Source organism: Hemitrygon akajei, chromosome 14, assembly GCF_048418815.1.
Source record: "Hemitrygon akajei chromosome 14, sHemAka1.3, whole genome shotgun sequence".
NCBI classification, from domain to species: Eukaryota; Metazoa; Chordata; class Chondrichthyes; order Myliobatiformes; family Dasyatidae; genus Hemitrygon; species Hemitrygon akajei.
The window spans coordinates 58,283,637-58,308,985 of record NC_133137.1 but is presented as its reverse complement, the minus strand read 5'-3'; the positions used below and the strand labels follow the sequence as shown (position 1 = coordinate 58,308,985).

General features: G+C 37.6%; 1 protein-coding gene across 12 annotated transcripts in view; it reads left to right on the top strand.

The window, feature by feature from the left end:
- Positions 1-24,175, top strand: part of plekha5 (pleckstrin homology domain containing, family A member 5) — a 294,707-nt gene extending 270,532 nt beyond the window's left edge. For 11 of the 12 annotated variants that reach the window (XM_073066153.1, XM_073066148.1, XM_073066154.1 and 8 more), the window contains 7 exons: positions 555-679; positions 1,404-1,628; positions 9,346-9,507; positions 10,160-10,275; positions 15,076-15,209; positions 21,479-21,580; positions 23,231-24,175. In XM_073066153.1, coding sequence (XP_072922254.1) covers positions 555-679; positions 1,404-1,628; positions 9,346-9,507; positions 10,160-10,275; positions 15,076-15,209; positions 21,479-21,567 — 851 coding nt within the window. In that variant the 3' untranslated portion in view covers positions 21,568-21,580; positions 23,231-24,175. The remainder of the gene's footprint in view (positions 1-554; positions 680-1,403; positions 1,629-9,345; positions 9,508-10,159; positions 10,276-15,075; positions 15,210-21,478; positions 21,581-23,230) is intronic. The other variant, XM_073066142.1, reaches the window with a different exon arrangement.
- The last annotated feature ends 1,174 nt before the right edge of the window (positions 24,176-25,349 follow it).

Sequence of the window (25,349 nt, the reverse complement as noted above, 5' to 3'; positions counted from 1 at the left end):
TTTATTTAGGTTGCTAAAAATTTCCAGCATCTGCAGAACCTCTTGTCTCTGACCAGGTGTCACAGACAGCATCTGCAAATTGCCCTGGTGGTTCACTCCATGCTAAACCATATGGCAATGTGTAACACTGTGTTGCTGCTGTGGGTTTGCTAGTGGAGGGCAGCAGTTAGAACCAGCTTCCCTTCGCAACTCTGCAATGAGCAACCGAAGTGGATGTCTGGTTTTCAATTCAGTGGGTACATTACTATGAGTGCTTTGGTTCCAGGACTACGAATACTGTAGTTCAGCACTTCCCTACGTAATGCTGATCAAGTGAGCCTGTGCTCCCGTGAGCAATTTCTGATTTCTTTTGCACTTGTGAAGTAACAATACCTCCATCTAGTAGCTAATATTTTTAAACTAAATTAAGCCACTGTGTTTATTTATGGATTTGTGATAGTTGGCGACAGTTTGCAAATTGAATACAAATTTATCATAGGTGCATTTTATCGCCAGACATTGTTGCATGTCAATGTAATTTTTAGAGAGTTTATTTACATTCTCTACATGTTCAGGCCTGTCTTTTCCAATTGGGATCGTTCCACCTAGAAGCAAGTCTCCAATTAGTGAATCTTCCACAATTGCATCGTATGTCACATTAAGGAAGCACAGAAAGATGGATGGAACTGTGCCTCATGTGGTAAGTATATAGAGTGTACCCTAAAAATGTTGAGTAAACCTCAGTGTAGAACTCTAGAATTTAGTGCAACTTCGGTAATTTTTCTTTCTTTTGATAGAATATTTAATGTTTTAACTGAACATTATTTTTAAATCTCTTTACTGTGTGTTTAGAACTATGTGGTTCTTGTAATTACTTCTTCTGCTTGTATTTATCTACAAAATCAAACTCTTTGGCATCCAGGTATGATACATTCATTTTCTTGTTCTGGTTTATTTTATTGCTCGTTTAATGCCATGTACATGTATTTTGTTATGATGTAGAGGAAGGCCATTTTAACCCAGTGAGCCAATGCCAGTTCATAGACCAGTCCCATTATTTCATCAGATTTCCTTGTAAACTATTCTCCCATCTCCTCAGAGATTCTATCATTCATTATATACTAGAAGCATTTTACAGAGGCCACTTATCTCCCACATCCTGTGGACAGCTTGGTAGATGGTGAGAGCATGTGAAAGAAAACCGTGGGCTTACAGCAAGAGTGTGCAAACTCCACACAGACAGCACTTGAGAGGTCAGGTTAGAACCTGGGTTGCTGGAGCTGAGAGGCAGTAGCACTACTACTGCATCATTCTTACAAGTCAGAACACTTAGGGATTATTTTATTTCTTTAAGTGTTTAGTATTATCCAAAGTATAGACAACAGTTATGCAGACTTATTAATGCTAATTTGCTAAATTTGCAGGAAAGACCCAGGAGTGCAGTCGAGCAGCTTTTCCTGGCAGAGGGTCCACGACCTAGAATGAGTGTTGAAGAGCAGCTCGAGAGGATAAAACGCCATCAGCAGGCTTCTCTAAAAGATAAAAGGAAAGGATTAAGTTTATTAGCCCTACAAGATCAATCTCCGGCAAAGAATCTGTCAAGAGAAAACAACCAGGCAAAGCCTCTTCATCCTATGGACAAATACTCAGTAAGTTCTAAAGCTGCAATTATGGGTATGATTTTGGGAGGTATAGCGTCGGAGAAGATGGCTGCAATAGGCATAGGATCCAAGGAAACAGCTGAGCGGACTCAAAAGGCAGAGGGCAGTATTAGATGGAACATACTCTAAATGGAAGTCATTGACCAGTGATGTTCTGCAGAGACTTGTTTTGGAACCCCTGCTCTTGTGATTTTTATAAGTGACTTGGGTGAGTTAGTAAGTTTGCAGATGGTGTGGCATTGTGGACCGTGTAGAAGGTTGCCATACATTTCAATGGGACATTGATAGGATGCAGACCTGGGGTGAGAAGTGGCAGATGGAGTTCAATCCAGAGAAGTGTGAAGTGATACATTTTGGAAGGTCATATTTAAAGGCATTGTCAAGTCAAAAGTTTCTAGAAAGTATTGGGACCTAGAGGCAAAAGAAAATAAAATTTAAAAGTGATAGCAAAAACTGATAGACCGGATGGAACCCACTGCCTGAGTGCTGCTTCTGCCCGGAACATTTGGGGGGGACCCCGCAGCGTCACAGCCGCAGTCTGGGAGCAGCATTGGAATCTGCGGTAAAATACTGAACTTTAAATACCGGTAACTTGAGAGACTGTTTCATGGAAAAGAGCACTGCTGTTACTGTGTTTGGGTTAGCGCTAGCTTCGTCACGGGGATCATTGCGCGCAGGTGTTCTCGGAAACAGCGCGAGGTTTAAGAAGAGCTCATGAACCTTTGGGAGTGTTCGCCCAGTTTGGAAACATAACGGTCCATTAAAGAAACGGAGGTGCAGGTCCGAATTAGTCTACAAAGTCCGAGAAGCAGCCAGTTTTTTCACCTTATGACTAGACTAATGACTGACTTATGACTAGACTTATGACTCATGACTAATGGAACTAACGGAACTATCAAACTGCCGCACTTGCGAAAAATAAAAGGAGAAAAAAAGAGGAAAAGTTGTTTGGTCATTGGGTGGAATCCAATTAAAAAACCTTCAGGTGGGCGTATTCAATCCCTTTCAAGTGGGGAAGCTGCACATGTTCAAAGAAGAACAAGAACTCCTACTTGACAGGCATAGAGTACAGGGTTAATAGCAGGATTCTTAGTAATGTGAAGGAACAGAGGAATAAATCTTTTGGTCTATGTCCACAGATCCCTCTAAGTTGCCATGCAAGTTGATAGGGTTGTAAAGAAGACCTATGATGTCCTGGCTTTCAGTAGAAGGGATATAGAGTTTAAGGGCTATGAAGAAATGTTGCAGCTCTATAAAACTCTGACTAGACCACACTTGAGTATTGTTTTCCATTCTGGCCACCACATTTAGGATGGATATGGAAGCTTTAGGGAGGGTGCTGAGGACATTTACCAGGATGCTGCCTGGATTAGAGAGCATATCTTATGAGTAGAAGTTGAGCGAGCTAGGGCTTTTCTCTTTGGAGTGAAGGAGGATGAAAGGTGACTGATAGAGGTGTGTAAGATAATAAGAAGTTTTGACAGAGAGGACAGCCAGCGCCTTTCTCCCAATACCTAATATGACGGGCTATAATTTTAAGGTGACTGGAGGAAAGTATAGAGGGATACCAGAGGAAGGTTCTTTACACAGTGAGTTGTGGGTGTGTGGAATGTGTTGCCAGAGGTAGCGGTAGAGGCTAATACATTAGGGTCATTTAAGAGACTCTTAGTTAGGCACATGGATGAAAGGGAAAAAAAATGGAGGACTATGTGGGAAGGAAGTGTCAGGTTGATCTTGGAGTAGGTTAAAACATTGTAGGATGAAGAGCCTGTACTGAGATGCTCAGTATATATTCTAAAAAAAAAATAATCAAACATTTAGTTTGTTACCACAAAATACTTAGCCATAAATTGAATTTGTGCTTACAAGATCAGGATCATGGAACCTTCATATCCATCTCATTCATCTATATATTTATCCACATGTCTCGGGCCAGCTAGTTAAATTCCTCTTCTCCATAATAGTTCTAAATGGAATCTGCACCTCTATCTTGTTGAACTTGAACTATCATCATTTTTAGAAAAAAATTGCCTACAAGAATTGGATGAAATTCACCAGGCCTGTATTCTACAGATATATGCATTTGCTTTGGCTCAGAACCAGGGGACAGCTTCTTTGGGGATAAACTGGATGGGGGAAAACAATGATAATCTTTTCTCCTTGGAATCAAGAATGATAGAAATTGAGAAGTAAGTGAACTCCCTACAGTAGGCTGTGAAATCTTAAACCCTGGATCAGGCAAGTGTACAGATGCTGGCAAATTGCAGAGTCAGTTTAGTACAGTGGAGAGCACATCTGGCACAGGTATTATTCCCAGTTGTCTTCAGAAAACTCTGTAATACATTTTTTAATGAGAAAGGTTGTTCCTAACTTGTCACATAGCAAGAAGCTTGCTTGTGTTCTTTTGAAATAAGGTGTATAATATGAACTACTTAGAACTATATATCCAAATATGTAAATGGGAATATCTAAACTTGCACTGTGTTAATCAATAACTAACTTTCTAAACATCCTGTGTTTCAAAAAAAAATAAATCCCCATTTATCATTTAAGCTGAGAATGCTGGAAGTACTCAGCTGACCAGACAGTATCCATAGAGAGCGAAACTTAATTAACAAATAACTTGTTATGTCTTTTTTCAGTTTTCTAAGGAAAGTTCATTGACCTGAAACATAAATTCCATTCTTCTCTCCACAGATATTGCCTGTCCCACTGACTTGTGCATTTAAAACTTAATGTTTATGTTCATGTTTACAGTACTTTTCTTTTGCAAGACTTCTGTTTGTATTGATTTTTCCATAACTTGTTTAGGAGACTGCACCGTGGTGTTAGATTTCTTGATGAGCCAGGCATTCTGCTGACTTTGGTCTGACTTTGTTAGTGACTAAATCTGAATAGCCCCTGCAGAATTTTGAGTAATTGAAATAATCTTTATGCATTTTGATATCATCACTCTGCAGTAATTTGAAATTGGTTTTGGATGTCTGGGAATTACCGTGACTGTGATGTTTACCTACTAAATTATGTACTACGATGACTCAACAGATTTTAAATGCCCTTTGTAGCATTATAATACAGGATTCAAACGAGAATTTTTCATGTGTTTTAATATTTCGTCCCTCCCAAATGGTCCACAACCTATCTTCAAAAGGTTAAGATTCTCTATTTTTGCATGATAGTTAACAATTTTGCATTTCTATCTTGCCCCATATGAATTTCCCATTGAGACTGAATAATCTTTACTAGAATGGGTTGTTCATAATGATTTCTTTAGAAAAGATTGGCTGCTGAAAGTGAAGCTTGTCCAGTTGAAAACCCAGATATTTTTCAAGGAAAAAAACTCTTTCACACTTTGAAATTTAGTGGATAAAAGAGATCAGTTTAGAGACACATTTGAAAAGAAAATAGAATTCCTTACCCTTGACCTTTTTATATCACTTAATGAAGTAAGATAAGGATTAGTGACTCAGTTTTCAGTAACAGAGCCAAAGCAAAGCCTTTAGAAAACTGCCTATCAGCAAGAATTTGTTGTGCTATAAATTGATAATTTAAACCATTGCAGCTGGAGCTTAGTGGCTGAAGTAATTAACAGCACCATTATTTTGCTAAACAAAAGTTGGTCTGCGTGGAACAGTTCCCTGGAGAAACAGTACAAAAATAAATCAGATTATTTTGATACTTATCTTTCTATATTGAATTCGATTTCTGGCCTGGTTGAAATCTGCATTTATTAAATAGTTTTAATAGCCAAACAATTGCAGTGTTTGATAGGACACATCGATGAACTTCACCAGTCCAAAATACCATACTGTTAACTCCCATCAAGGCCTATTAACCCATCAACCCCAAAGCCAATCTGACCTACATTGACTTCTGGTTATGCATTGACAAAACTATCAATCTTGTTTTCAAATCAATGCATGGCCTCACCCTTTCCCATCTCTTGTCATCTCCTTCACCCTCCATGCCTCTGACATATCTCTGCTCACCCAACTTGACCGAAGCATGGTGATTTTTTTCCCTAAGTCTGGAGATTTCTTAACACTTCATTCCTACTTTTGAATGCTCCTTTCAATGTCCATCTTCCTCCAATATCTCATGAGTGTGGTGCAATGCCAATTTCTAGGTATCAACTTGGGATATCTTATTTAAAGTGCTACGTAAATATGAAATATTGAGAATTTGAACTGGATAGAAAAAATTATAAAGCTCTCATGTCAACGATTCAGTACTTAGCAAGGAAACTATTATTCACAGATGCTTCCTGCTGTTTCTCTATAATATGGCCAGTTAATGAGGGTAATCATAATTCATAGGACAATTACAACATTTCAATAGCACTGCAGTATCTTTAGCAAATACACACCTATATCAGCTAAGGGCTGATGACCAAAATAGTGTATAGTTGTATTAATATTGCCCCTCAAAAAAATGTCTGTGGAGCTCTTTGTCTTTCTTTTATTTCTTGGATGAAGATGTCAGTAAAACTTAAGATTGGTCATAATTTAAGGACTATTCTGTCGAAGTAGAACAAAGACCATTAAGTGAAAATGTCAAAAATTCCACTTAATCCATATATCCTGCTCCCTCCAGGGACCACATCTAATAAATGTAAAGTTGTAATCATTATGTCGTAACAAAGCAAGCTTTTGTGGGGGAGGGGTTGAGTTGCTGTGGGAAAGAGCATTCAATAAATTGGTGTCTTTCAATAAGACAATGATTGTAGAATTTTAGTGGGATAACATTCTGCAGGGTGCCCTCCACTTTCTTTCCTGCACGGTGAGTATACAATTGTGGAGCGAATTTTTGTGATGGCATATTTATTTAACTATTGAAACACTTCAGCCATTCACAGGTTGCAGCTGCTGTGGTGCATTTTTTAAACCATTAAGTGTGCTGAGATTTACCTAATTACCAAGCACAAATAACAATGTCTTTGGGAATGGACAAAAAAAAGTCTTGTACTTCTGTTGAATTGTTGGGTTTTCCAAACCAGCCACAGAATGTCTCAATTAGAAACTTGTTATGTTCAGTGTCTGCATGTAAAAGTTCTTAGAGAAGCATGTTAATAGCTTTATAGTGTAACTCACTTGAATTGGTAAATGTAACATTGAACAGCTAAGTCTTGGGTTTGCTGATAAGAAGTAACATTTGATCAGTTAACTTTAGTTTTTGGTAATACTAGTAGTGTAAAAGTGCTATTTGTGACATTCTATAAAGAGTTCTTGTACTTTTTTGTGTTGTTTCTTTCAAGTTGTGTTGCGAAGTGGCAATACTCTTCCCGGCCCTGGTTTCCTTTTCTCTCATCTTATAAATCGGGGCGGCACAGTAACATTGCAATTAGCAGAACACTTTGCAGCACCAGCTGTAAGATCTGGGTTCAATTTCCACCACTGTCTGTAAGGAGTTTGTATCTTCCCCCCATGACCATGTGGGTTCCCTCTGGTACTCTGGTGTCCTCTCACGTTCCAAAAGACATGTATGCTATGGTTACTTATGGGCATGCTGTGTTGGCACCGGAAGCATGTGATACCCCCAGTACATCCTTGGTCTGTGGGTTGTTGACTCAAACAACATAATTAACTATGTTTCGATGTTTCCATGTACATGTGACAAATATAACTAAACTGTATTTGAAACTGAAGTTGTTAATATCATTGCAGCAATAGGTGAGTCACGGGGCCCAGTTCCATGGTAACAAAGTCAATAGCTTCACTTTTTTTCATTTAATATCAAATTTCATTGCGATGTGAAGTTCCGTTGAGTATTTTATGGTAATTAAAATATATTAGCATGGAATGCTAGTGGCTCCTGTTCAGTTACATGTATGAAGGGTGTTGTTTTGTGGTTGCATAAAACTGGGTCATATGGGGTTGAAATGAGGGTACAAAAGCAGACTGAAAGCCAGCAGCTTGCTGCACCACTGTTGAAGTTTTGTTTTAAATGGCCCTGTGGAGCAGGTGGAAGCCCATGTATCTGAGGCAAGGCTTCGCATGTGTCATCGAGGGCATTTTGAGGCCCTCAAAATTAAAGTGCAGAACTTTCAAGTGATCAGTATCAGCCATATAAGAAAATTAAACCCACATAACTGGGAAAGGTTTGAGGGTTGAAACTGCACAAATTCTCATAATTTTTCATAATTTTCCATTTAAGGATTATTTGATGGCTTTTCTTAAGACAGTATCACTGTTCAGATTGTTCCTTATTTTAAACAACAACGTCCCTTCAATGTGCAATAGTGTGTCACACAGAGGTGGCAGTTGCTGTTATTGCTATTCATGCTTTACCTGAAAAAAGATAGCATAACTGATGCTCAGGTTAACATGTTTTATTGCCACTGGATGTTAAAAATTATGCTTTCTGCTTAAAAAAGTTATGACCTCAATCATGTATACCACATGGTTGCAAAATACTTAAAATGATGTCACAGCTGCCATATTATTCTGACAATGATTGCATACATCTTCAAGTCAAAGTTGATTATAATCTCCCAGTTATTTTCCCCTTGTTGGTGTTGTCTTGCAAAGCCATCTCTGAAGGCATAGCACCCATGAGAGGCAGAGAAATATGAGGTCACATGCTGATAGGAAACATCTCCAATTTGTCCATTCTAGGGGGGCCTCCCCAAGACAGCCATATCTTTATGCAGGCAGTTAAGCATGACATTAATACAAACTTGTAAGTGGGAAAATGTGTTAAATTCAAAGTGATTGCTGGTGCGGGAAAGTGTGACAACACAGTCCAATTGTTGGAAACTGAGTGAAATATGGCACCTTTGTAACATAGAACAGTACAGCACCGTACAGGGCCTTTGGCCTACAATGTGCTGACCTTTTAGCCTACTCTGAGATCAATCTCCTATACAGTCTTCCCAGTTTTCTTTTATTCATGTGCCTACCTAAGACCCTCTTAACTGTCCCTAATGTATCTGCCTCTACCCCCACAGTGTGTTCCCTGTACTTAGCATTCTATGTAAAAAAAAACCCTGCCTCTGAGACCCCCCCTATACTTTTCTGCAATCACCTTAAAATTGGGTCCTCACTATTAGCCATTGCCCTTCTGCCTGTCCACTCTATCAATGCCTCTTATTATCTTATCATTTCCTTCACATCACTTGATTCTTCTCTATCGTCAGCGGTCATCCTCCTTTGCTCCAAAGAGTAGTCTTAGCTTGCTTATCCTTTCCTCATAAGACGTGTTCTCTAATGCAGACAGCATCCTGATAAACCTCCTCTGCACCCTCTCTAATGCAAATGACATATATGTCAGCATATACTGCCTTGAAATTCATTTTCTTGTGGGCTGGGCATTCACAGTAGATTCAAAGAAACATAATAGAATCAATGAGATAAGAAAAACACATAATAATACTGTAAGTAATAAATAATATTGAGAACATGAGTTGTGATGACTTTGAAAGTGAGTCCATATGTTGTAGAATCAGTTCACTGTTGAGTTGAATGAAGTTATTCACACTGGTTCAAGAGCCTGAAGGTTGAGGGATAATAACTGTTCCTGTTAGTGAACTAGTTAAGTTTTTATATTTATCCAGCAGCTACACTTGTGACCATTACTGCTTTTTATTTCTAAACTGAGTCAAATACTCTTGGAGCCTGTGCTCTAGATAACACTGGGGCTTTCTGAACTGCTGGTCTAAGAACCTGCTACATTTTCCACAGTAAAGCATAGATGTTGTTTGTTTCAGCTTTACAGAAATAGAACAGTTGAAAATAATATTAAGGATTTGGAAGCTGCTGTTCGAAATGATAATTACGATCAACATCCAGAAACTGCAGCAGAAGAAATTGCCCGTTTAAAGGAAGGGAACATTGAGTCAAATCAGCAGCAGTCAGAAAGCAGGAAAGATGTGAGTTCAAATAAAATTATGCTCCATATCTCTCACCATTTCATTCTGTATTTCATAGCAGTCATTTCATAGACTGCAATGTAATTCATAAATTTTAGGGAACAGATGTGTCAAGTTTGGGCATGTCAATAATTGAAAGAAATAAAATATAAGAAGTTGTAAAATGTTGCTTGATTTCACTTGATGTTAACAGGGAGGGTCTTACACTTCTGGAAAGGAAACTGAGAAGTTTAGTGTTTATTCATAAAAGTTCTGCTGGCAAAGGGAATATCTCATGGAGACCGACATAATTTTTGCATTGATACAAAGGGCCAAATATTGATTATCAAAAATTAACAGTGCCATTCATTTGGAAACACATCCATCCTTTTTTTTTAATTAGGCTCACCCAAATAATACTAATGAGGCTCATGGTAATGTTTTAAGCCAGCTGTAGTAACCTAGTCGGATGCTTTGCATGCTCAGCTCATTTCATTTCCTCCATTCTGACCCAGCAAATTAATGGAAATCAACCATTATTTGTCTCCATGGTTCTCTCTATTTTCATGACTGTCAAATCTGAGACCTTTCCCGAGGTCTCAGATTAATAAACAAAATTATTGACACGCTTTAGACATCTTTAAAACCAATCTTTGTGTTTGCAATTCAACAGTTTCCAAGCCAAGAGCTCAAGATTGAGAGGTGCAATGAAGCTGAAACAGAAATGCCAAGTCCTAACAAAATCATGAGTAAATCAACAACTATTGATGGAATAGAAATCAAAAGCAGGTATGTTACTGACTGAAGTGTAAAAAATGAAAGAATTTATTACATTCTACCAGGTCACTGTAGGTTGTCCCATAGGAATAGATAGTCTAGAGAAGCACTGCAAAAAGAGGCTTAAAGTCTTACTATCTGACGCAGTTCACTGCAGTCCTGTTACTGTGAGACATATGTTGTGCCCACAACCTCTTCAAGCGACTATTTATGCATTTAAACTTCCGTTCCGTCTAGATCACTGTTCGAGCATGCTGCATTAAGTAGTAGAGTATCCAGAGCTGTGCTTGTCTGGTGTAAATGTTATGACCTGTCAATGATCTGCGCTCAACCTTTGTACTTGCAGCTGTGGAGCAGGAGATGGAGAAAGAGGAATCAATATCAACAGCTATCTTCTAACTAACAGATTTGGAAATGGTCCAATTCCATGTTAATTCAGTTCCTATGTCCTTTATTGCTGACCATCAACAATATCTGTCTGACCACAATGATAAAACCAAACTCAATGCCAAATCAAAATTATACACCCACCCATGACAAACATTAACTACTAGTTCCTGTGCATTCCATTTGTGCCTGTCTTCCATGTGTACTCCAAAGCCTTGATGCTTCTGCTCACTGTGTTCCAGTGGTTGAAGCTTGGCCTGCTATGTAAGCGTTGTGTCTGTGAGTGTTGGCTTCAACTTTTACAGTGGACAGAGGTGGAGGTTCCAAGCTCCATGTATAATCCTGTGCAAGGTTGGAGCTACATTTCGTGGGGCCTCTTAACATTGCGTACATGCTTTCTGTTAGGCCTGCCAACCTATCAAGTTGTTCATTATGCACACATATTAACCACCTTTGTAGGTTATCTTAATAAAATCATTGTTTGAATTCTCTGTAGCAGAACTTCTGCCCTGTGGACAACTGGCCCCGATTTACCACTTAATTTTGCCCTGTGACTTAATGTATGCAGATTCTGTCTCCAAGTTATTCTCCACAATAATGAAAATGTCAGATCAAATGTCATCTTTGTCCATATATTGTTGCATTATTGTCTGGCCAGCTTAGAGTTCTTCACCATCCAGAGAGAGTGAAGTAGTAGAGTTCTGTTGAAGGAAAGTGAGAGGTATTTGGTTTGACACCACGTGCATCCTGTATTCAAACGTATCATGGAGCAGTGGACTGGAGGAATGTGAAGTGGAAGATGTCTGAATGTATCGAATTCTTCAATGCCTTTACTGCAGTTAACCAAAGATTCATAACCCTTATTCACTTACACTTGAATGTAAATCTGGTGGGTTTCCTCTCCCAATGAGTAGAGAGCCAGTCTAAATAACTTAATACCAGCTTTTGCTTATTTTCAACTTGGCTTCCAGCAAGCTGAAATAACTTTCTCACTAATTCTAGCCATAACAGACCTTGCCAGGCATAATCATAACTACCTAACTACAGGCCTAAAGCTAAAAAACAGCACGCTTAGTGTGGGCTGATCAATGAAATGTGTTGAAGGATGGCAGGAACTGTTATTGCTGCTTGCATTGTGTTGAACTTAATTGTGCATTGCATTCCCAGCACATACTTATGAATGCTATTCAATTTGGCCCCAAGTAACTGCACTTCAAATACATGCCATTGTCTGTAAAGTACGTTCCGATGTTTTGAAGTTGAGAAAAGTGTGATATAAATGCTTTCCTGTTCTCTTAAAATTTGGATTTTAAAGACCCCCTTTAATTGGCTAAGTAGACTAAATGTAAAAAGTGACCTGTAATGTGAAGCTTGAAATAAAATCTACTTGTTCCAAGACCTTTCCTTTTGTCAACAAAGGCAAGGCTACAAATGTATGTAAGTTACTTTTAAATGTTATAAAACGTAGTGCCCCACCTGGAATGTATGCCACACATGAAAAAGAAGGCTGAGGCCTTGGAGAAGAAATTTGAGAAAATTTATGAGCATAAGATCTAAACCTTTTGCATTTGAGTCGAGAAGGAAAATAAAGGATAAATTTAATAGAGAGATTGAATTTATTGATTTTGTAGAGTAGATTTGATATAATAACCTTATTTGCTGTGAATCAAAGAGAATTGAGATAGTTGGTAAGAACGAAAGGTCTGATGAAGCTAACTTTGGACGATACTTTATGCGTTGTCTGAAAGTTGATTCCACTGTAACTTTCAAAAGAAGTTGATTGTATACGTAAAAAGGAACAAGAATGCACAAGACTGCAGAGTAATAGCAGATAACTGCTGTTACTGGGACTAATTGGAGAGCTCTTTTATAGTTAGGCCAAAAATAATTGGCTAATTGGCTACCTCCATTCTGTAGTCCTGAGCTCAATTTATTTGCTGTTAATCAGTTATAGTGCATCAAGCAAATCTTCCCATGATACATTAAAATCAAGTTCTCACTGGCAAATGTACTGCAGAATTGATAGCCACTTAAAAACTGACAAAATCTTTGCGTTAGTAGCCTGTCCAGTATAAGGAACGTATTTGCAATAGAGTGGATTCCAGTTAATTGGGCCATCAGTTAATTGGGGCAGCTGCTTATTTGGTACATAACGTATGTAAAGAACAAAAAATAACTTGAGAAAGTAGCCAGGATTCTTTGTTTATTTTGTGCACTATACTGCTTAATTGGAGCAGGAGACTGTTGCCAAGCAGTTTCTAGTAGTGTCAGTCGCATATGCTTGCGTGGCTGTTAGATATTACACTGTGCTTACAGCAATCAGTCTTTAAATACCGTCAGTTGCACGTGTTTGTGATTTTTGTCACTGATGGTTGTTGAGAAATAAACAATAAGACTATTAGGAACTGTTTTGCTTACCACGGTTTCAAGCATTCAGGCTTGGAGATTCCAGAAACGGCTGGGAGTAAAAATGAAACTATTTCACTACTTTGACAAGTTAGGAATTATTAAGAAATTTGAAGGTATTGACAATCATCTTGAATGTTAAAATGTAAGTCAAGATTTGGAGGATACAATCATCTAACACCATAAAAGGTTCCCAGCCTTTTCTTTGTCATGGACCAATGCCACTACAGGTTGGGAACCCCTAGTCTAAAGCATTATATGAAGGCAGCCCATTGCATGTCTACGTTGATTTTGTTAATTTACAGTCAATTGAAAGAACATTGCAGATAACTCCTTCATCAATAACTATTAGGAACTAATACAGTGTTATAGTACTGTAGAGGTATTGGTAGTGCTCTAATTTGTTTTGTATTTCATTTAAATACATACGTTATGGTTCAGTTAAATGTGAGTTTGTCTTTTTTACTTTATTGTCACCAAACAATTGATACTAGAGCGCACAATCATCACAGCGATATTTGATTCTGCGCTTCGCGCTCCCTGAAGTACAAAGCATAGTAAATATAATAAAAATTTAAATTATAAATCATAATTAGAAAATAGAAAAGGGGAAGTAAGGTAGTGCAAGTCAGGTCCGGATATTTGGTTTATACCTTGTAACTACTATATTTCCATGAAACTTTGGTTAATTGGGGCAGCTGCTTAATTGGGCCAAAACGTATTGGTCCTGATGTGTTCCAATTAACCAGAATCCACTGTATTTTGAAGGCACAGTGCTAATTTAGAGAAAAAAATACAGTAGAATGTGCTTCACTGAGTAGCAGAGTATTTTCTCTTCCTAAATAAGTATGGCTTTGTGTAGATGTGTGCACTGAATGGAGAGAACAAGAGTGTGTAGGATGGTTGAAGACAAGGAGATAGTAAATGACACATTGATGATAGAGAGCATGGTGAAGGCTTGTTAGTTGTAGATGTTCTGTTTCAAGATCTAAATAAGAGATGAATTAAAATGAAGATGAGAGGAGGCTAAAAAGTAAGCTTGACCATGAGATAGAAACCAACTAAATAAGTCTGTGCAGATGCTATCGATCTGAAATCAAAAGAAAGAATGCTGACAATACTGAGCAGGAGATGCACCATCTGTGAAGACTGAAACAGAGTTAATTCTGTAAATCAGTGACCTTTAATCAGAAATGGTCATTTTTCTCTGATACGTGCTGAAGGCAGTAATATGCTGAATCAGGGGAAAAAAATGTCTTCCAGCTGACTTCATTGCATAGTATAGGAATTCAAAGAAAGATAGGAAAATGATACAGAATTTGAGCGGCAATCTACTTGAAACCTAGATTCACCTCTGCAGATTGAACAGAGTTTCATTTTGTGTAACAGGTGTTCTTGTCCTCTGTTTTCATTGGTCTTCTTACATTTCCTATAGTCCAGTCATTTAGTTACAGGCCTGCATGATTTTCCTTCAGCACCACCACTGCTCGTTGACCACATTCTCTTCTGGTTTCCACCCTGTCACAGACATTTCCTTTATTATCTCCATGCCTACCCCTTTCTCTGCAGTTTAGATCATATTTAATTTCTAACTTTTCCCATTTCTGATGACAGTTGTGTCACAGAAAGTTCATTCTATTTCTTTCTCCAGATGTTTGAGCAGAATTTTTCCAATGTATTTCTAGTATTCTTAATTGTTGGGGTTTTTTTTGGGTTTCAATAACATCAATTTTTATTTGTTTTGGGTATTCCAACAATATCTTTTCCTAAATTTTCCAAACAGTGTATTCTATGTCAGGTCTATTTTGCTTGTATTCATTGATAAATGCTTTTAGAAAATGACATTGGCTTTGAATTGAATGTTTTTGCTACAAAACTTTGAGAATTTGCTTCTTGTTTGAAGAGCACATCCCAAATTTGCTCATTGATGCAGTTCATGTGATAAACTGTTTGTTGGCCAAGTATCTAAATGAAAGTCCTCAAATTGGCAAAAATTTTACTACTTCCTTTTCTTTTTAGTGTGCAAACTGTAACCCCAGTTATTAACCTCAAAACCAACACTGATGAGGAAAATGCAGAAGAAGAAGTAAGGTTGATTACTATCTCCAATGAAGTAGCTACAGATGCACCAAGAAGCAGCAAACTTGTAAGAGGTAGGTTAAGCTTCAGCTTTGAGTCAAGCAATTACATGAACACACATTAATACTACAAAATTTTATTCTTCCATCCTTGCCTAACCCAATAGTTATAATGTGTTGTTTTATTGCACAGGAACCATGTAGAGTAAGTATTAAATCAGAAAATGCCACCTAAACTCTGCATTGGTATTTTAATGTACTGCTTTATAATTTTCTGTTAATGGTAGTTCAAACTCGATGTGATCTGTAATATTGATCATTTTTACTACACTGTGTTATCACTATTCTGTATCTGCTTCCTGTGTGGTTTTAGAAAAAATTACAGTCTGAGTGGCCTACGTATATGCAGCTGGCTACTGTGTAGAAACCACAAAAAGGATTTTGCTTAATTTCTATATTTCTCCATTCTACTTGAGTAAGACTGATGGTAACTTGCATCAATATCCATTTTTAATTATAAAATTTTGTGATCTATTCATAATCATTATCCCATCTTTCCTCATCGTACACACCAAAGTATTTTTTTTAACAGAACGAAGATCATACAGGGCCTACAGGGGATCAGTTCTCAAATCTGCACTCTTTCCTGCCCTTTGAAATAAATTCAGTGCCGTTCCTTTCAAGTAGTATTGTTCCCCATGAACATTAGATTCTGATAAAAGATCACTGATCAAGAACCTCAATTCTGTTTCTATCTACAGAAATGCATTTGACCTGCTAAGGTTTTCCCACAGTCTCTATCATAAACAAGAGAAACTCTGCAGATGCTGGAAATCCAACCAACACACATTAAGTGTCAGAGGAACTCAGCAGGCCAGGCAGCATCTATGGAAAAAGTACAGTCGACATTTCAGGCCGAGATCCTTCGGCAGGACTGGAGAAGAGAAACTGAGGAGTAGATTAGAAAGATGGGGGGAGGGGAGAGAGAAACACAAAGTGATAGGTGAAACTTGAAGGGGAGGTCATATAAAGAGCTGGCAAGTTGAATGGTGAAAGAGATAGAGGGCAGAAGAAGGGGGAGTCTGAGAGAAGAGGACAGAAGGCCATGGAAGAAAGAAAAGGAGGAGGAGCATCAGAGGGAGGTGATGTGTGGGAAGGAAATAACGTGAGAGTGGGAAAAGGGGATGGGTAATGGTGAAGGGGGGGGGGGGGGCAATATCAGAAGTTTCAGAAATCTATGTTCACTTATCAGGGTGGAGGTGACCCAGACCAAATATAAGGTGTTGTACCTCCAACCTGAGTGTGGCCTCACCACAACAGTGAAGGAGGCCATGGATGGACATATCGAATTGGGAAGTGGAATTGAAATGAGTGGCCACTGGAAGAGCCCACTTTTTCTCCGACCGTAGGTGCTCAGAGAAGCGCCAACAGGATCCCACCACCAAGCACATATTTCCCTCTCCCCCACTTTCTGCTTTCTGCAGGGATCACTCCCTACACAACTCCCTTGTCCATTTGTTCCTCCCCACTGATCTCCCTCCTGACACTTATCATTGCATGCGGAAAAGTGCTACAACTGCCCCTTCACCTGTGAGTCTGTTGGGTCATATACTGTGTTCAGTGCTCCAGGTGTGACCTCCTGTATATCGGTGAGACCAGACGTAGATTGGGAGACCAGTGCACCAAGCACCTATGCTCCATCTACTGGAAAAAACAGGATCTCCCAGTCACCACCCATTTTAATTCCACTTCCCATTCCCATTCCATTGTCATGATGAGGCCACACTTAAGTTGGAGGAACAACACCTTGTATTCTGTCTGGATAGCCTCCAACCTGATGGCATGAAATTCAATTTCTGGAGCTTCCGGTAATGCCCCCCTCTTCACCATTCTCAATCCCCCTTTCCCTCTCTCACCTTATTTCTGCCCACCCATCGCCTCCTCTGGTGCTCCTCACCCCTCACTTCTCTTTCTTCCATGGCCTTCTGTCCTGTACTAACAGAGTCCCTCTTCTCCTGCCCTCTGTGTTCTTCGCTCATCAACTTCCCAGCTCTTTACTTCATCCCTCCCCTTTCAGGTTTCACCTATCACCTGGTATTTGTCTCTCCCCTCCCTGCACCTTTTCAATCTACTCCTCAGCTTTTTTCCTCCAGTCCTGCCGAAGGGTCTCAGCCCAAAATGTCAACTGTACTTTTCTCCATAGATGCTGCCTGGCCTGCTGAGTTCCTCCAGCATTTTGTGTGTGTTACTCACATTCTCGATGTTAATTTCAGGTTCCCTGCTTTGGCACCTTTGTTTCTGTAGAGTCACAGAGGTTTATTCTATATTCCATCCTCAATGAATCCCAGTTACTGGATCAGGCATTCAAAGTTGCTCACTGTGACCTACTAAATATTGGTTAATTTTTTTAGTTTAGTGCTCTTCTATGTGAACAATGACTTAGTTGATGAACAGTGTCCATAAACTATCCCTTCAAGGAATTAAGCATCCCATCTTCACAAACATCTTTGGTTGAATAACACATATTCAAATTTATTATAATTTCACTTTAATTCCAGCATATTTTCCAGTATTCCAGCATTAAAAAGGCTTCTTGTGCAATTTTAATTCTTCTAGACTCCATTTTACAAGTTGTGTCCCTTGTATATAATAAATATTGTTGACCAAAGTTACTTGTGCATAAAAGATACCACAGAAAAATTTGATTTGTGCTGTCCCAGTTCATAGTGCCTGGAAATCCTTCATCCTGCTCTGAGTTATGCTCTTTATTTGCTTGGGACTGTAAACTATCTGTCCACGAATCCATTTCATAAATGTCTTTTGCTATACTTATTCAATCTCAGAGTATACCACCTCTCAACTTTTGTTTGTCAGATCTAGTTCCAGTTCCGCTCAGTTTTAAACCCCATCAATTTCAAATCTGCTTTCCTTATGTGAAACTTCTGTGACCACTTACAATTGTTCTGTACTCCCCAGTCGGTTCAGTTGTTTCTGCTGTATCAGTGCTACATTCACACCAACTACCATGTCTGCCTTTCTCATATTGTGACTAATTGATTCTCACAAAATAATAATCATAAAATTGATTGCGCAGAAAGGCCACTTAAACAAAGAAATGCTTAATGCATTGTCTCAGTTTTGCTGTATCTTGATTAATTACAAGACCAAAGATTATAATCATAAAAACATCAGCACATGCTTGGTTTACATAATAGCTACACAGTTATTTCATGTTTAACTTATATAGCCATAAGTTTCCCATAATAGTTCTGACAACAATTTTAAAACTATTCACAAATAAAAGATCAGAAAGGGTTTGTTTGACACGAGCAAACATTATCTAGTTATTGGTCTTTATTGCATGTGTATTGCCCAAATATCTGGTTTCATATAAACACAATACATACGTTCTCCAATTCATCAAAAAGAGAAAAAAATTGAGAATTTTAACCACATTGGTCTTTGCTATAGTTAAACTAATAGCTACATTCAATTCTCTGAATTTGAAATCACACTTTATGAATCATTCTGGATTTGGTCATTGTCAAAGTTCTGCCATCTTTTCAGGGTTCATCAGAGCTTTAAAAATGCAGGATTCAAACTTCAGTTAATTTTCTTTCAAACCATATAATTTTTTGAAAATGAGTCTAATGTCAATTTTAAAAATTTATAGTGTACACACAGAACTTGTACTGACAGGCGCACTTCAAAAATTTGGTAACTTTCCTCCTTTTCAATTTTGCTTCCATTAAAATAAATAGACATAAAATGTAAGGCCGAGGTTTATTCTTGAGCTCTCAGTATGGATTCCAGGTGCATCCTATGTGAATTAATGCCCCTTATGTTAGCATATGTGTCCCTTTTTTTCCTCCTAAATTAATATTCTTCACCCATCAAGCTTTTATTCAGGTCTTGTTACAACAAAATTCTGAAGGAACTTTCTGTGACACCCAACATGTTAAAAGAATTTGAGCTAAAATAGATGTGGTCACAGAGTTTTTCAAAATGTTGCTGAAGTTCTAGCACCATTAATTAGTGCCAAGCTGCCAATGAAAAGCCAGAAAGTTGATATTAAAAGTAAGAATGTCACATGGATTGTAGGCATATTGAGATGTGTTGGAAGTTGTATTTTGAATTAAAGTGTCATTGTGGGCTGATAGCATTTTACTGGCAGTGCTTTCTGCATTAGTACAGTTCTGCTATGTGTTTATTGATGAAGGGTTTGATATCAGATGCTAAATATACTTTAAAATTTGCGTATGCAAAATTATGTAATTTTCCTAACATTTCAAAGTTAATAATTTCATTCAAAAATTGCTTTGAATCCTTAGTTAAGGTAGGTGGAGCAACACCTTGTGTTAATATATGGACTATTTTCCACTTTTGCCTGGTACATACAGTGGTGCTAGAAAGTTTGCTTACCTCTCTATTTCTGCATATGTATGGCCTAAAATCTGATCAGATCTTCACGCAAGTCTTAAATCTAGATAAAGAGAGCCCAATTAAATAAATAACATTATAAGTATTACTCTTGTTCATTTTTTATTGAGGAAAAATCATCCAATATTACATATAACCTCTGGGGTAATGCCTTCTACAAAACCATTTGGAGTCAGGTGTCCCAGTCAATGAGATGAGATTGGAGCTGTGGGTTGCACAGGTAGCTGCCCTGCTCCTCTCAAGAAAAATCTGTTTATGTGCACCATGCCTTGATCAAAATAAATTTCAGAGAACCTTAGAAGAATTGTAGGGGTGCATGAACCTGCAAAAGGCTACAAAAGTATTTCTAAGGACCTGAGTGTTCATCAGTCCACATTAAAAGAAATTGTCTACAAATGGAGGAAACTCAGTACTGTTGCTACTCCACCTAGGAGTGGGCATCCTGCAAAGATCACACTAAGAGGTGAAAAAGAACCCAAGGGTAACAGCAAAAATGTCTATGACTTGCTAAAGTCTCTGTTCACATGTCCTCTATAAGAAAAACACTGAACAAAAATGGTGTTCATAGAAGGACTCCACGGAGGAAACCACTTCTATCCAAAAAAAAATTACTGCACGTCTCAAGTTTGCTAAAGAGCACCTGGATGTTCTACAACGTTTCTGGGACAATGTTCTGTGGACAGATGAGACAAAAGTTGAACTTTTTGGTAGAAATGTACGCCACTATGTTTGAAGGAAAAGGGGCACTGCAAAACCTCATCCTAACTGTGAAGTACAGTGGAAGAAGCATCATGGTTTTTTGGCCACTTTTCTGCCTTAGGGCCTGGACAACTTCCAATTATTGAGGGAACAATGAATTCAAAATTGTATCAAGACATTTTACAGGAGAATGTCGGTAACAGTCAGTCACCTAAAGCTTAATAGAAGTTGGATAATACAACAAGACAATGATCCGAAAGACAAAAGTAAATCAACAACAGAATGGTTTAAAAAGGAGTAAGTTTGTATCTTGAAATGGCCCAGTCAAAGTCCTGACCTTAATCCTATAGAAATGTTGTGGAAGGACCTGAAGCAATCAGTTCATGCAAGCCCACCAACCTCCCAAAGTTGAAGCAGTTCTTGTGAATAGAAATGGCCTAAAATTCCTCCAAGCGGATGTGCAGGACTGATCAACAGTTTCCAGAAACGTTTGGTTGAAGTTATTGCTGTAGAAGAGGGTCACACCAGTTACTGAAAGTAAAGGTTCACATACTTTTTCCAACAAATACATGTAATATTTGATCATTTTCTCAATAGATAAATAAACAAGTATAATGATTTTTGTGTTATTCATTTAATTGGGTTCTCTTTATCTAGTTTTAAAGCTTATATGAAGATCTAATAAGATTTTAGATTATATTTATACAGAAATAGAGAAAATTCTATAGGTTTTGTAAACTTTCTAGCACCACTGTAAGCATGCATTGTTCTCATCCACATTTGCCACTTCCTTACTGGAAAGATAAGAACGTAGCTAATATGGCCAATTCTAATAGTGATTAGAATAAATATCAAATTATGCATTGACACTGCAGTTTATCCATCTTTCTGCTATTGGCTGCAGCTTTATTACATTGTGAATATTGCTTCTGTTTTTGTACAATTTAGAGATTTTAATTAGTCATAATTTTGCTTCATGTTTTAAAATGGGTTGTGTGTGATTGTTAAATGTGTTATCTCCTAGCCTTGTCATTGAATGTGGCTAGTTCACTATAATAATCATTGGAGATTTTTTGACATTTATGTTACATTGTATATAATGAAAGAACATTAACTTAGTGAACTGTTGTGTTTTTTATTGTAATCGTAAGTCAATGTTTTTTTAAACATGTTTGTTTATTTTTCACATTCCCTGTTCTTTTCAGAAAATAATCTTTCTCCACCACAATCCCCAAAATCTCCATCTCCATCACACCCACAGCTCACTGAAGGATCTCATTTCATGTGTGTATGAGGTTTAGAAAAAAGTAAGCTTAATTTATTTTTCTTTTACCAACTTAGCACTCATTTTCATCACTTGAACAATGTATGTACAAAATTTTTTCTGCTTGTTTTAATTGAAAGTGCTGTTATTGTTACCCTGTTGTATTCTTTGTGCTAATTCTCATTCAGTTGTTTTGAGTTTTATACTAAATCCTGAAGTCTGCTCCAGTTCTAAGAATGGTCTGCTACATCAGGATTATCTGACTTTAGTTTTACTCCAACAGGTACTGCAATTGTAATAAAGGCCAGAATCATCACTTCAGCTCACTAGTAATTAGCCTGGTTTATTTACATTGACCATTAAAAAAAATAGTGACAGAGAAAATTTCAAAGCTAGAAAGGTTAGTTGAGAAGTTTCTCCTGCCATTGGTTCTTGAAATAATATGATTCATATCTGGTCCTTGAAAGAATAACTTCCATTCATGGAAGAAGCAGAGGAGCTACAAACTTTTTTAACTCCTTCTGAGGATGGAATTTGGAGGGGCTTGTACATTCTTAATGAAAAAGAGGCACTTGTCTTTTCACTGTGAACTGTTGGTGACAAGATGTATAGAGGTATCCTGTGTGTGAGTTACAAAAGATTATACAAGGAAAGAAAAAAGTCAAGATGAGAATGAGGAATGAGCAAATTGAAATATTTTATTCCCTGGTGTAGTGTGATTGTAGATATTCAGGTTTAAGTAAAAATAGGGTTGGGATTTTGAAGACTATTGGATTAAGGTCTATTGAGGTGAGCATTGATGGTCAGGGAAACAACATTATTGATGCTCTGTGATAATATAGTGGTTTACAAGGAGATATTTTTAACATAAAATTTAGCCTCTGACAAGCATGGCAAACATCAATAATCTTGATCTTACCCATATTTCGAATGACAACCCAAGAGTACATGCCTTTACAAGTTCAGTGTCAGAATGCCAATATGACATTAAAAAGTTCCAAACCAAAACATCACAAAAATGAGGATTTTAAATAGGAGAATCATGGAGGGCAAGGTCAGAATATTAAAGAAAATATGAATGGATGAGATTAGATAGTGAAATGTATTTATATCTAGGAATAATTGAACCTTACTCTTGGCACTTGTTAGGAAGAGAGAGTTTTCTGATAAAGTACAAGACCATGTAGCCGGTTGGTGGTGGTGTGGCATCAGCACCGGACTTCGAGGCGAGTAGTCCCGAGAGAGTCCAGCCGGTTCTTTGCACACTTTCCATCCATGCTGGGTTCAACATCGAGCTAGCAACTCACCCTCATAAAAAATAGTCAAATGTTATGGAAATGGTAAAAGTGCCGTCCGATGTGCCACAAGATGTGAAAAGAAACAGCACAGAAGACAATGTAAATGATGAAATCAAACTTCAGTTGTCATATATTTAGTAACTGTAGGGATGATTTTTTTATTTTAGATTCTGTTGTTACAAAATAAATCAATAAAGTGGATTTTCTTAAAAAAGCAATATTAAAGAAAAAATATTTGGACAACATTGCTGGGATTAATTGCGGCAATTCCAGTTTATTAATCTGATCATTTTGAGTTGCTTTAAAAAGATTTGTACTTTTATGATGAGTTTTGATGTATATTGAACAATATATTTCATTGAATAACTTAAATGACTTTCTTTTTGATAATGCAGCTCAAGCCATTGACAAAGGGAAGCTGTAATCCATGCAACACAGTTTTGAAGGACTTTGACTGCAGTCAGAAGTGCTATGGGACTGCTTTCAAAAGACAGCACCAGTGTATGGAAATCAAGTGCACCAGAGCACAGAAGTTCAAGCAAGTGCGACACTTGACTCACTATTAAACACTCCTTATAGGAAATACCATTTTGTTGGATATAATACCGATATTTTGCTTACTTCAGGAGCATGTATTGGTTCATGGTAGTTTTGTAACTTACTCTTTTTAAATTGTCCATATATAGAGATCATGGTACATTAGCATAAATGGTGATTAGGATCTTAATTTGGTTTACATGTTAGAATTTTGTTTGCATTTTAAATTGTGTAGTATGTTTAATTTAATGCCTGACTTTAAGTTCACTTGTAACTGTTGCCATATCTTTTAAGAAATCACTAAAGTTTAAGATATACAGTAGGAAATGGATTCATATTTGTTTTGTTACTATTTTCAATGATTGCAGTGCCATTGTACTGGTGCAGAATAATGCTATTATTTGGTAATGCCATCTGCTGTACTATTTATACTTAATGTTGTAATGAATGCAGTTCCTGCCAAACTGCTCTCAGCAAAATGAAAACTGTTCCACTGTTTTTTTTATTTCTCTATGTTCTTTATCTTTCGTGAATTTTTCATACAAGCTTTGTGGAGGATTTGTTTCAGCTCCACTATGCCATATAGCTCAAATGCAAAGCAATATGTAGAGGGCTTAATATTCAGTACCCCATTGTTTGTAAAAATTGTAATTATGTTCATTGTGTACATAAGCGTACAATGAGCAGAGTCTATAATTATTAAATGCTAATTACAAGTGTTAATATGCCTTGTCCATATCACATCCTGTTTTATATCATGTTATAATAAATGGTAATGCTATTTTGGTGGTGTAATTTTAAAATGTGTTTAATGTTGATGCATATCAAGAGGGGAGGGGAGAAATGCCCAAAACGAATCCTTGTTAAGGTATCAGACTAATTTTTCACTATTCATAAATATTGACATTTTCATAAAAATAACAAATATTAATGGTGCATTCTTTAAGATTGTTTGAAAAGAACACTGACTCAGGAAATATCTCTTCTCTGTTGTAGCACAGTAACAAACGACTGAGCTAGGCAACCTGGTAAGCAAATGCGCATGAAACTGACTACTGTACTGCAATAGTCCACTTAATTGGTGCTTCTACTTCTGACATAATGTTTAAAAGAAACCCATCAGGCATTCTTTCTGTTTAGACCATGATAGAAGATATGGCAGGTAACGGATCTCGACAATCCTGTGCATAATACAAACAAAAAATCACAAGGCTACAAAACATGAGGCTATACCATCTTTTCAGTTATGATACTGATACTGGCTTTAATGTATTGAGTTATCTTTTGATTTCTCGTACTCTCGCTCTCTCACTCTCACTGTCACACTCCGGCTCTCTCTTTCTCTTATTGGCCAAATCAAACATGGTGACGAATTGGATGATGGAAAATCTGTTTGAGTGGTGCCACAACGACATCTCAGTCAACATCAGTAAAGCCAAAGAGCTGACAATCAATCACAGTAGAAAGAAACCAGACATCCATTAGCCAATCCCCATTAGGGGAATGAAGGTGGAGAGGGTCAGCAGCTTTAAATTCCGTGGTGATAACATATCTGAAGATCTGTTTTGGGAACCCATTTTTAAGTGTCATTACAAAGAAGGAATGACAGCAACTCCAATTTCTTAGAAGTTTGTGTAGATCCAAACACTTTGACAGACTTCTACAGATGCACAGTAGAGAGTATCCTAACATCATGCCTGTTATGAAAACTTCCAATGTCCATGAACAGGAAAGGCTACAGAAAGTAATGGACAAAGCCCAGTGCATCACAGGGAAAGCCCTCCCCATCATTGAATACATTTACATGGAGCACTTCAACAAGAAAACAGAATGCATCATAAAAGACCCCACCATCCAGATCAACCCCTCTTCTCGTTACTACCATCGGTCCCACACCACCAGGTTCTTGCCCATTCAGTTAAGTGAACCTATACCGTACATACAATATTTCTACTTTATATAGGCTGTATATTTATC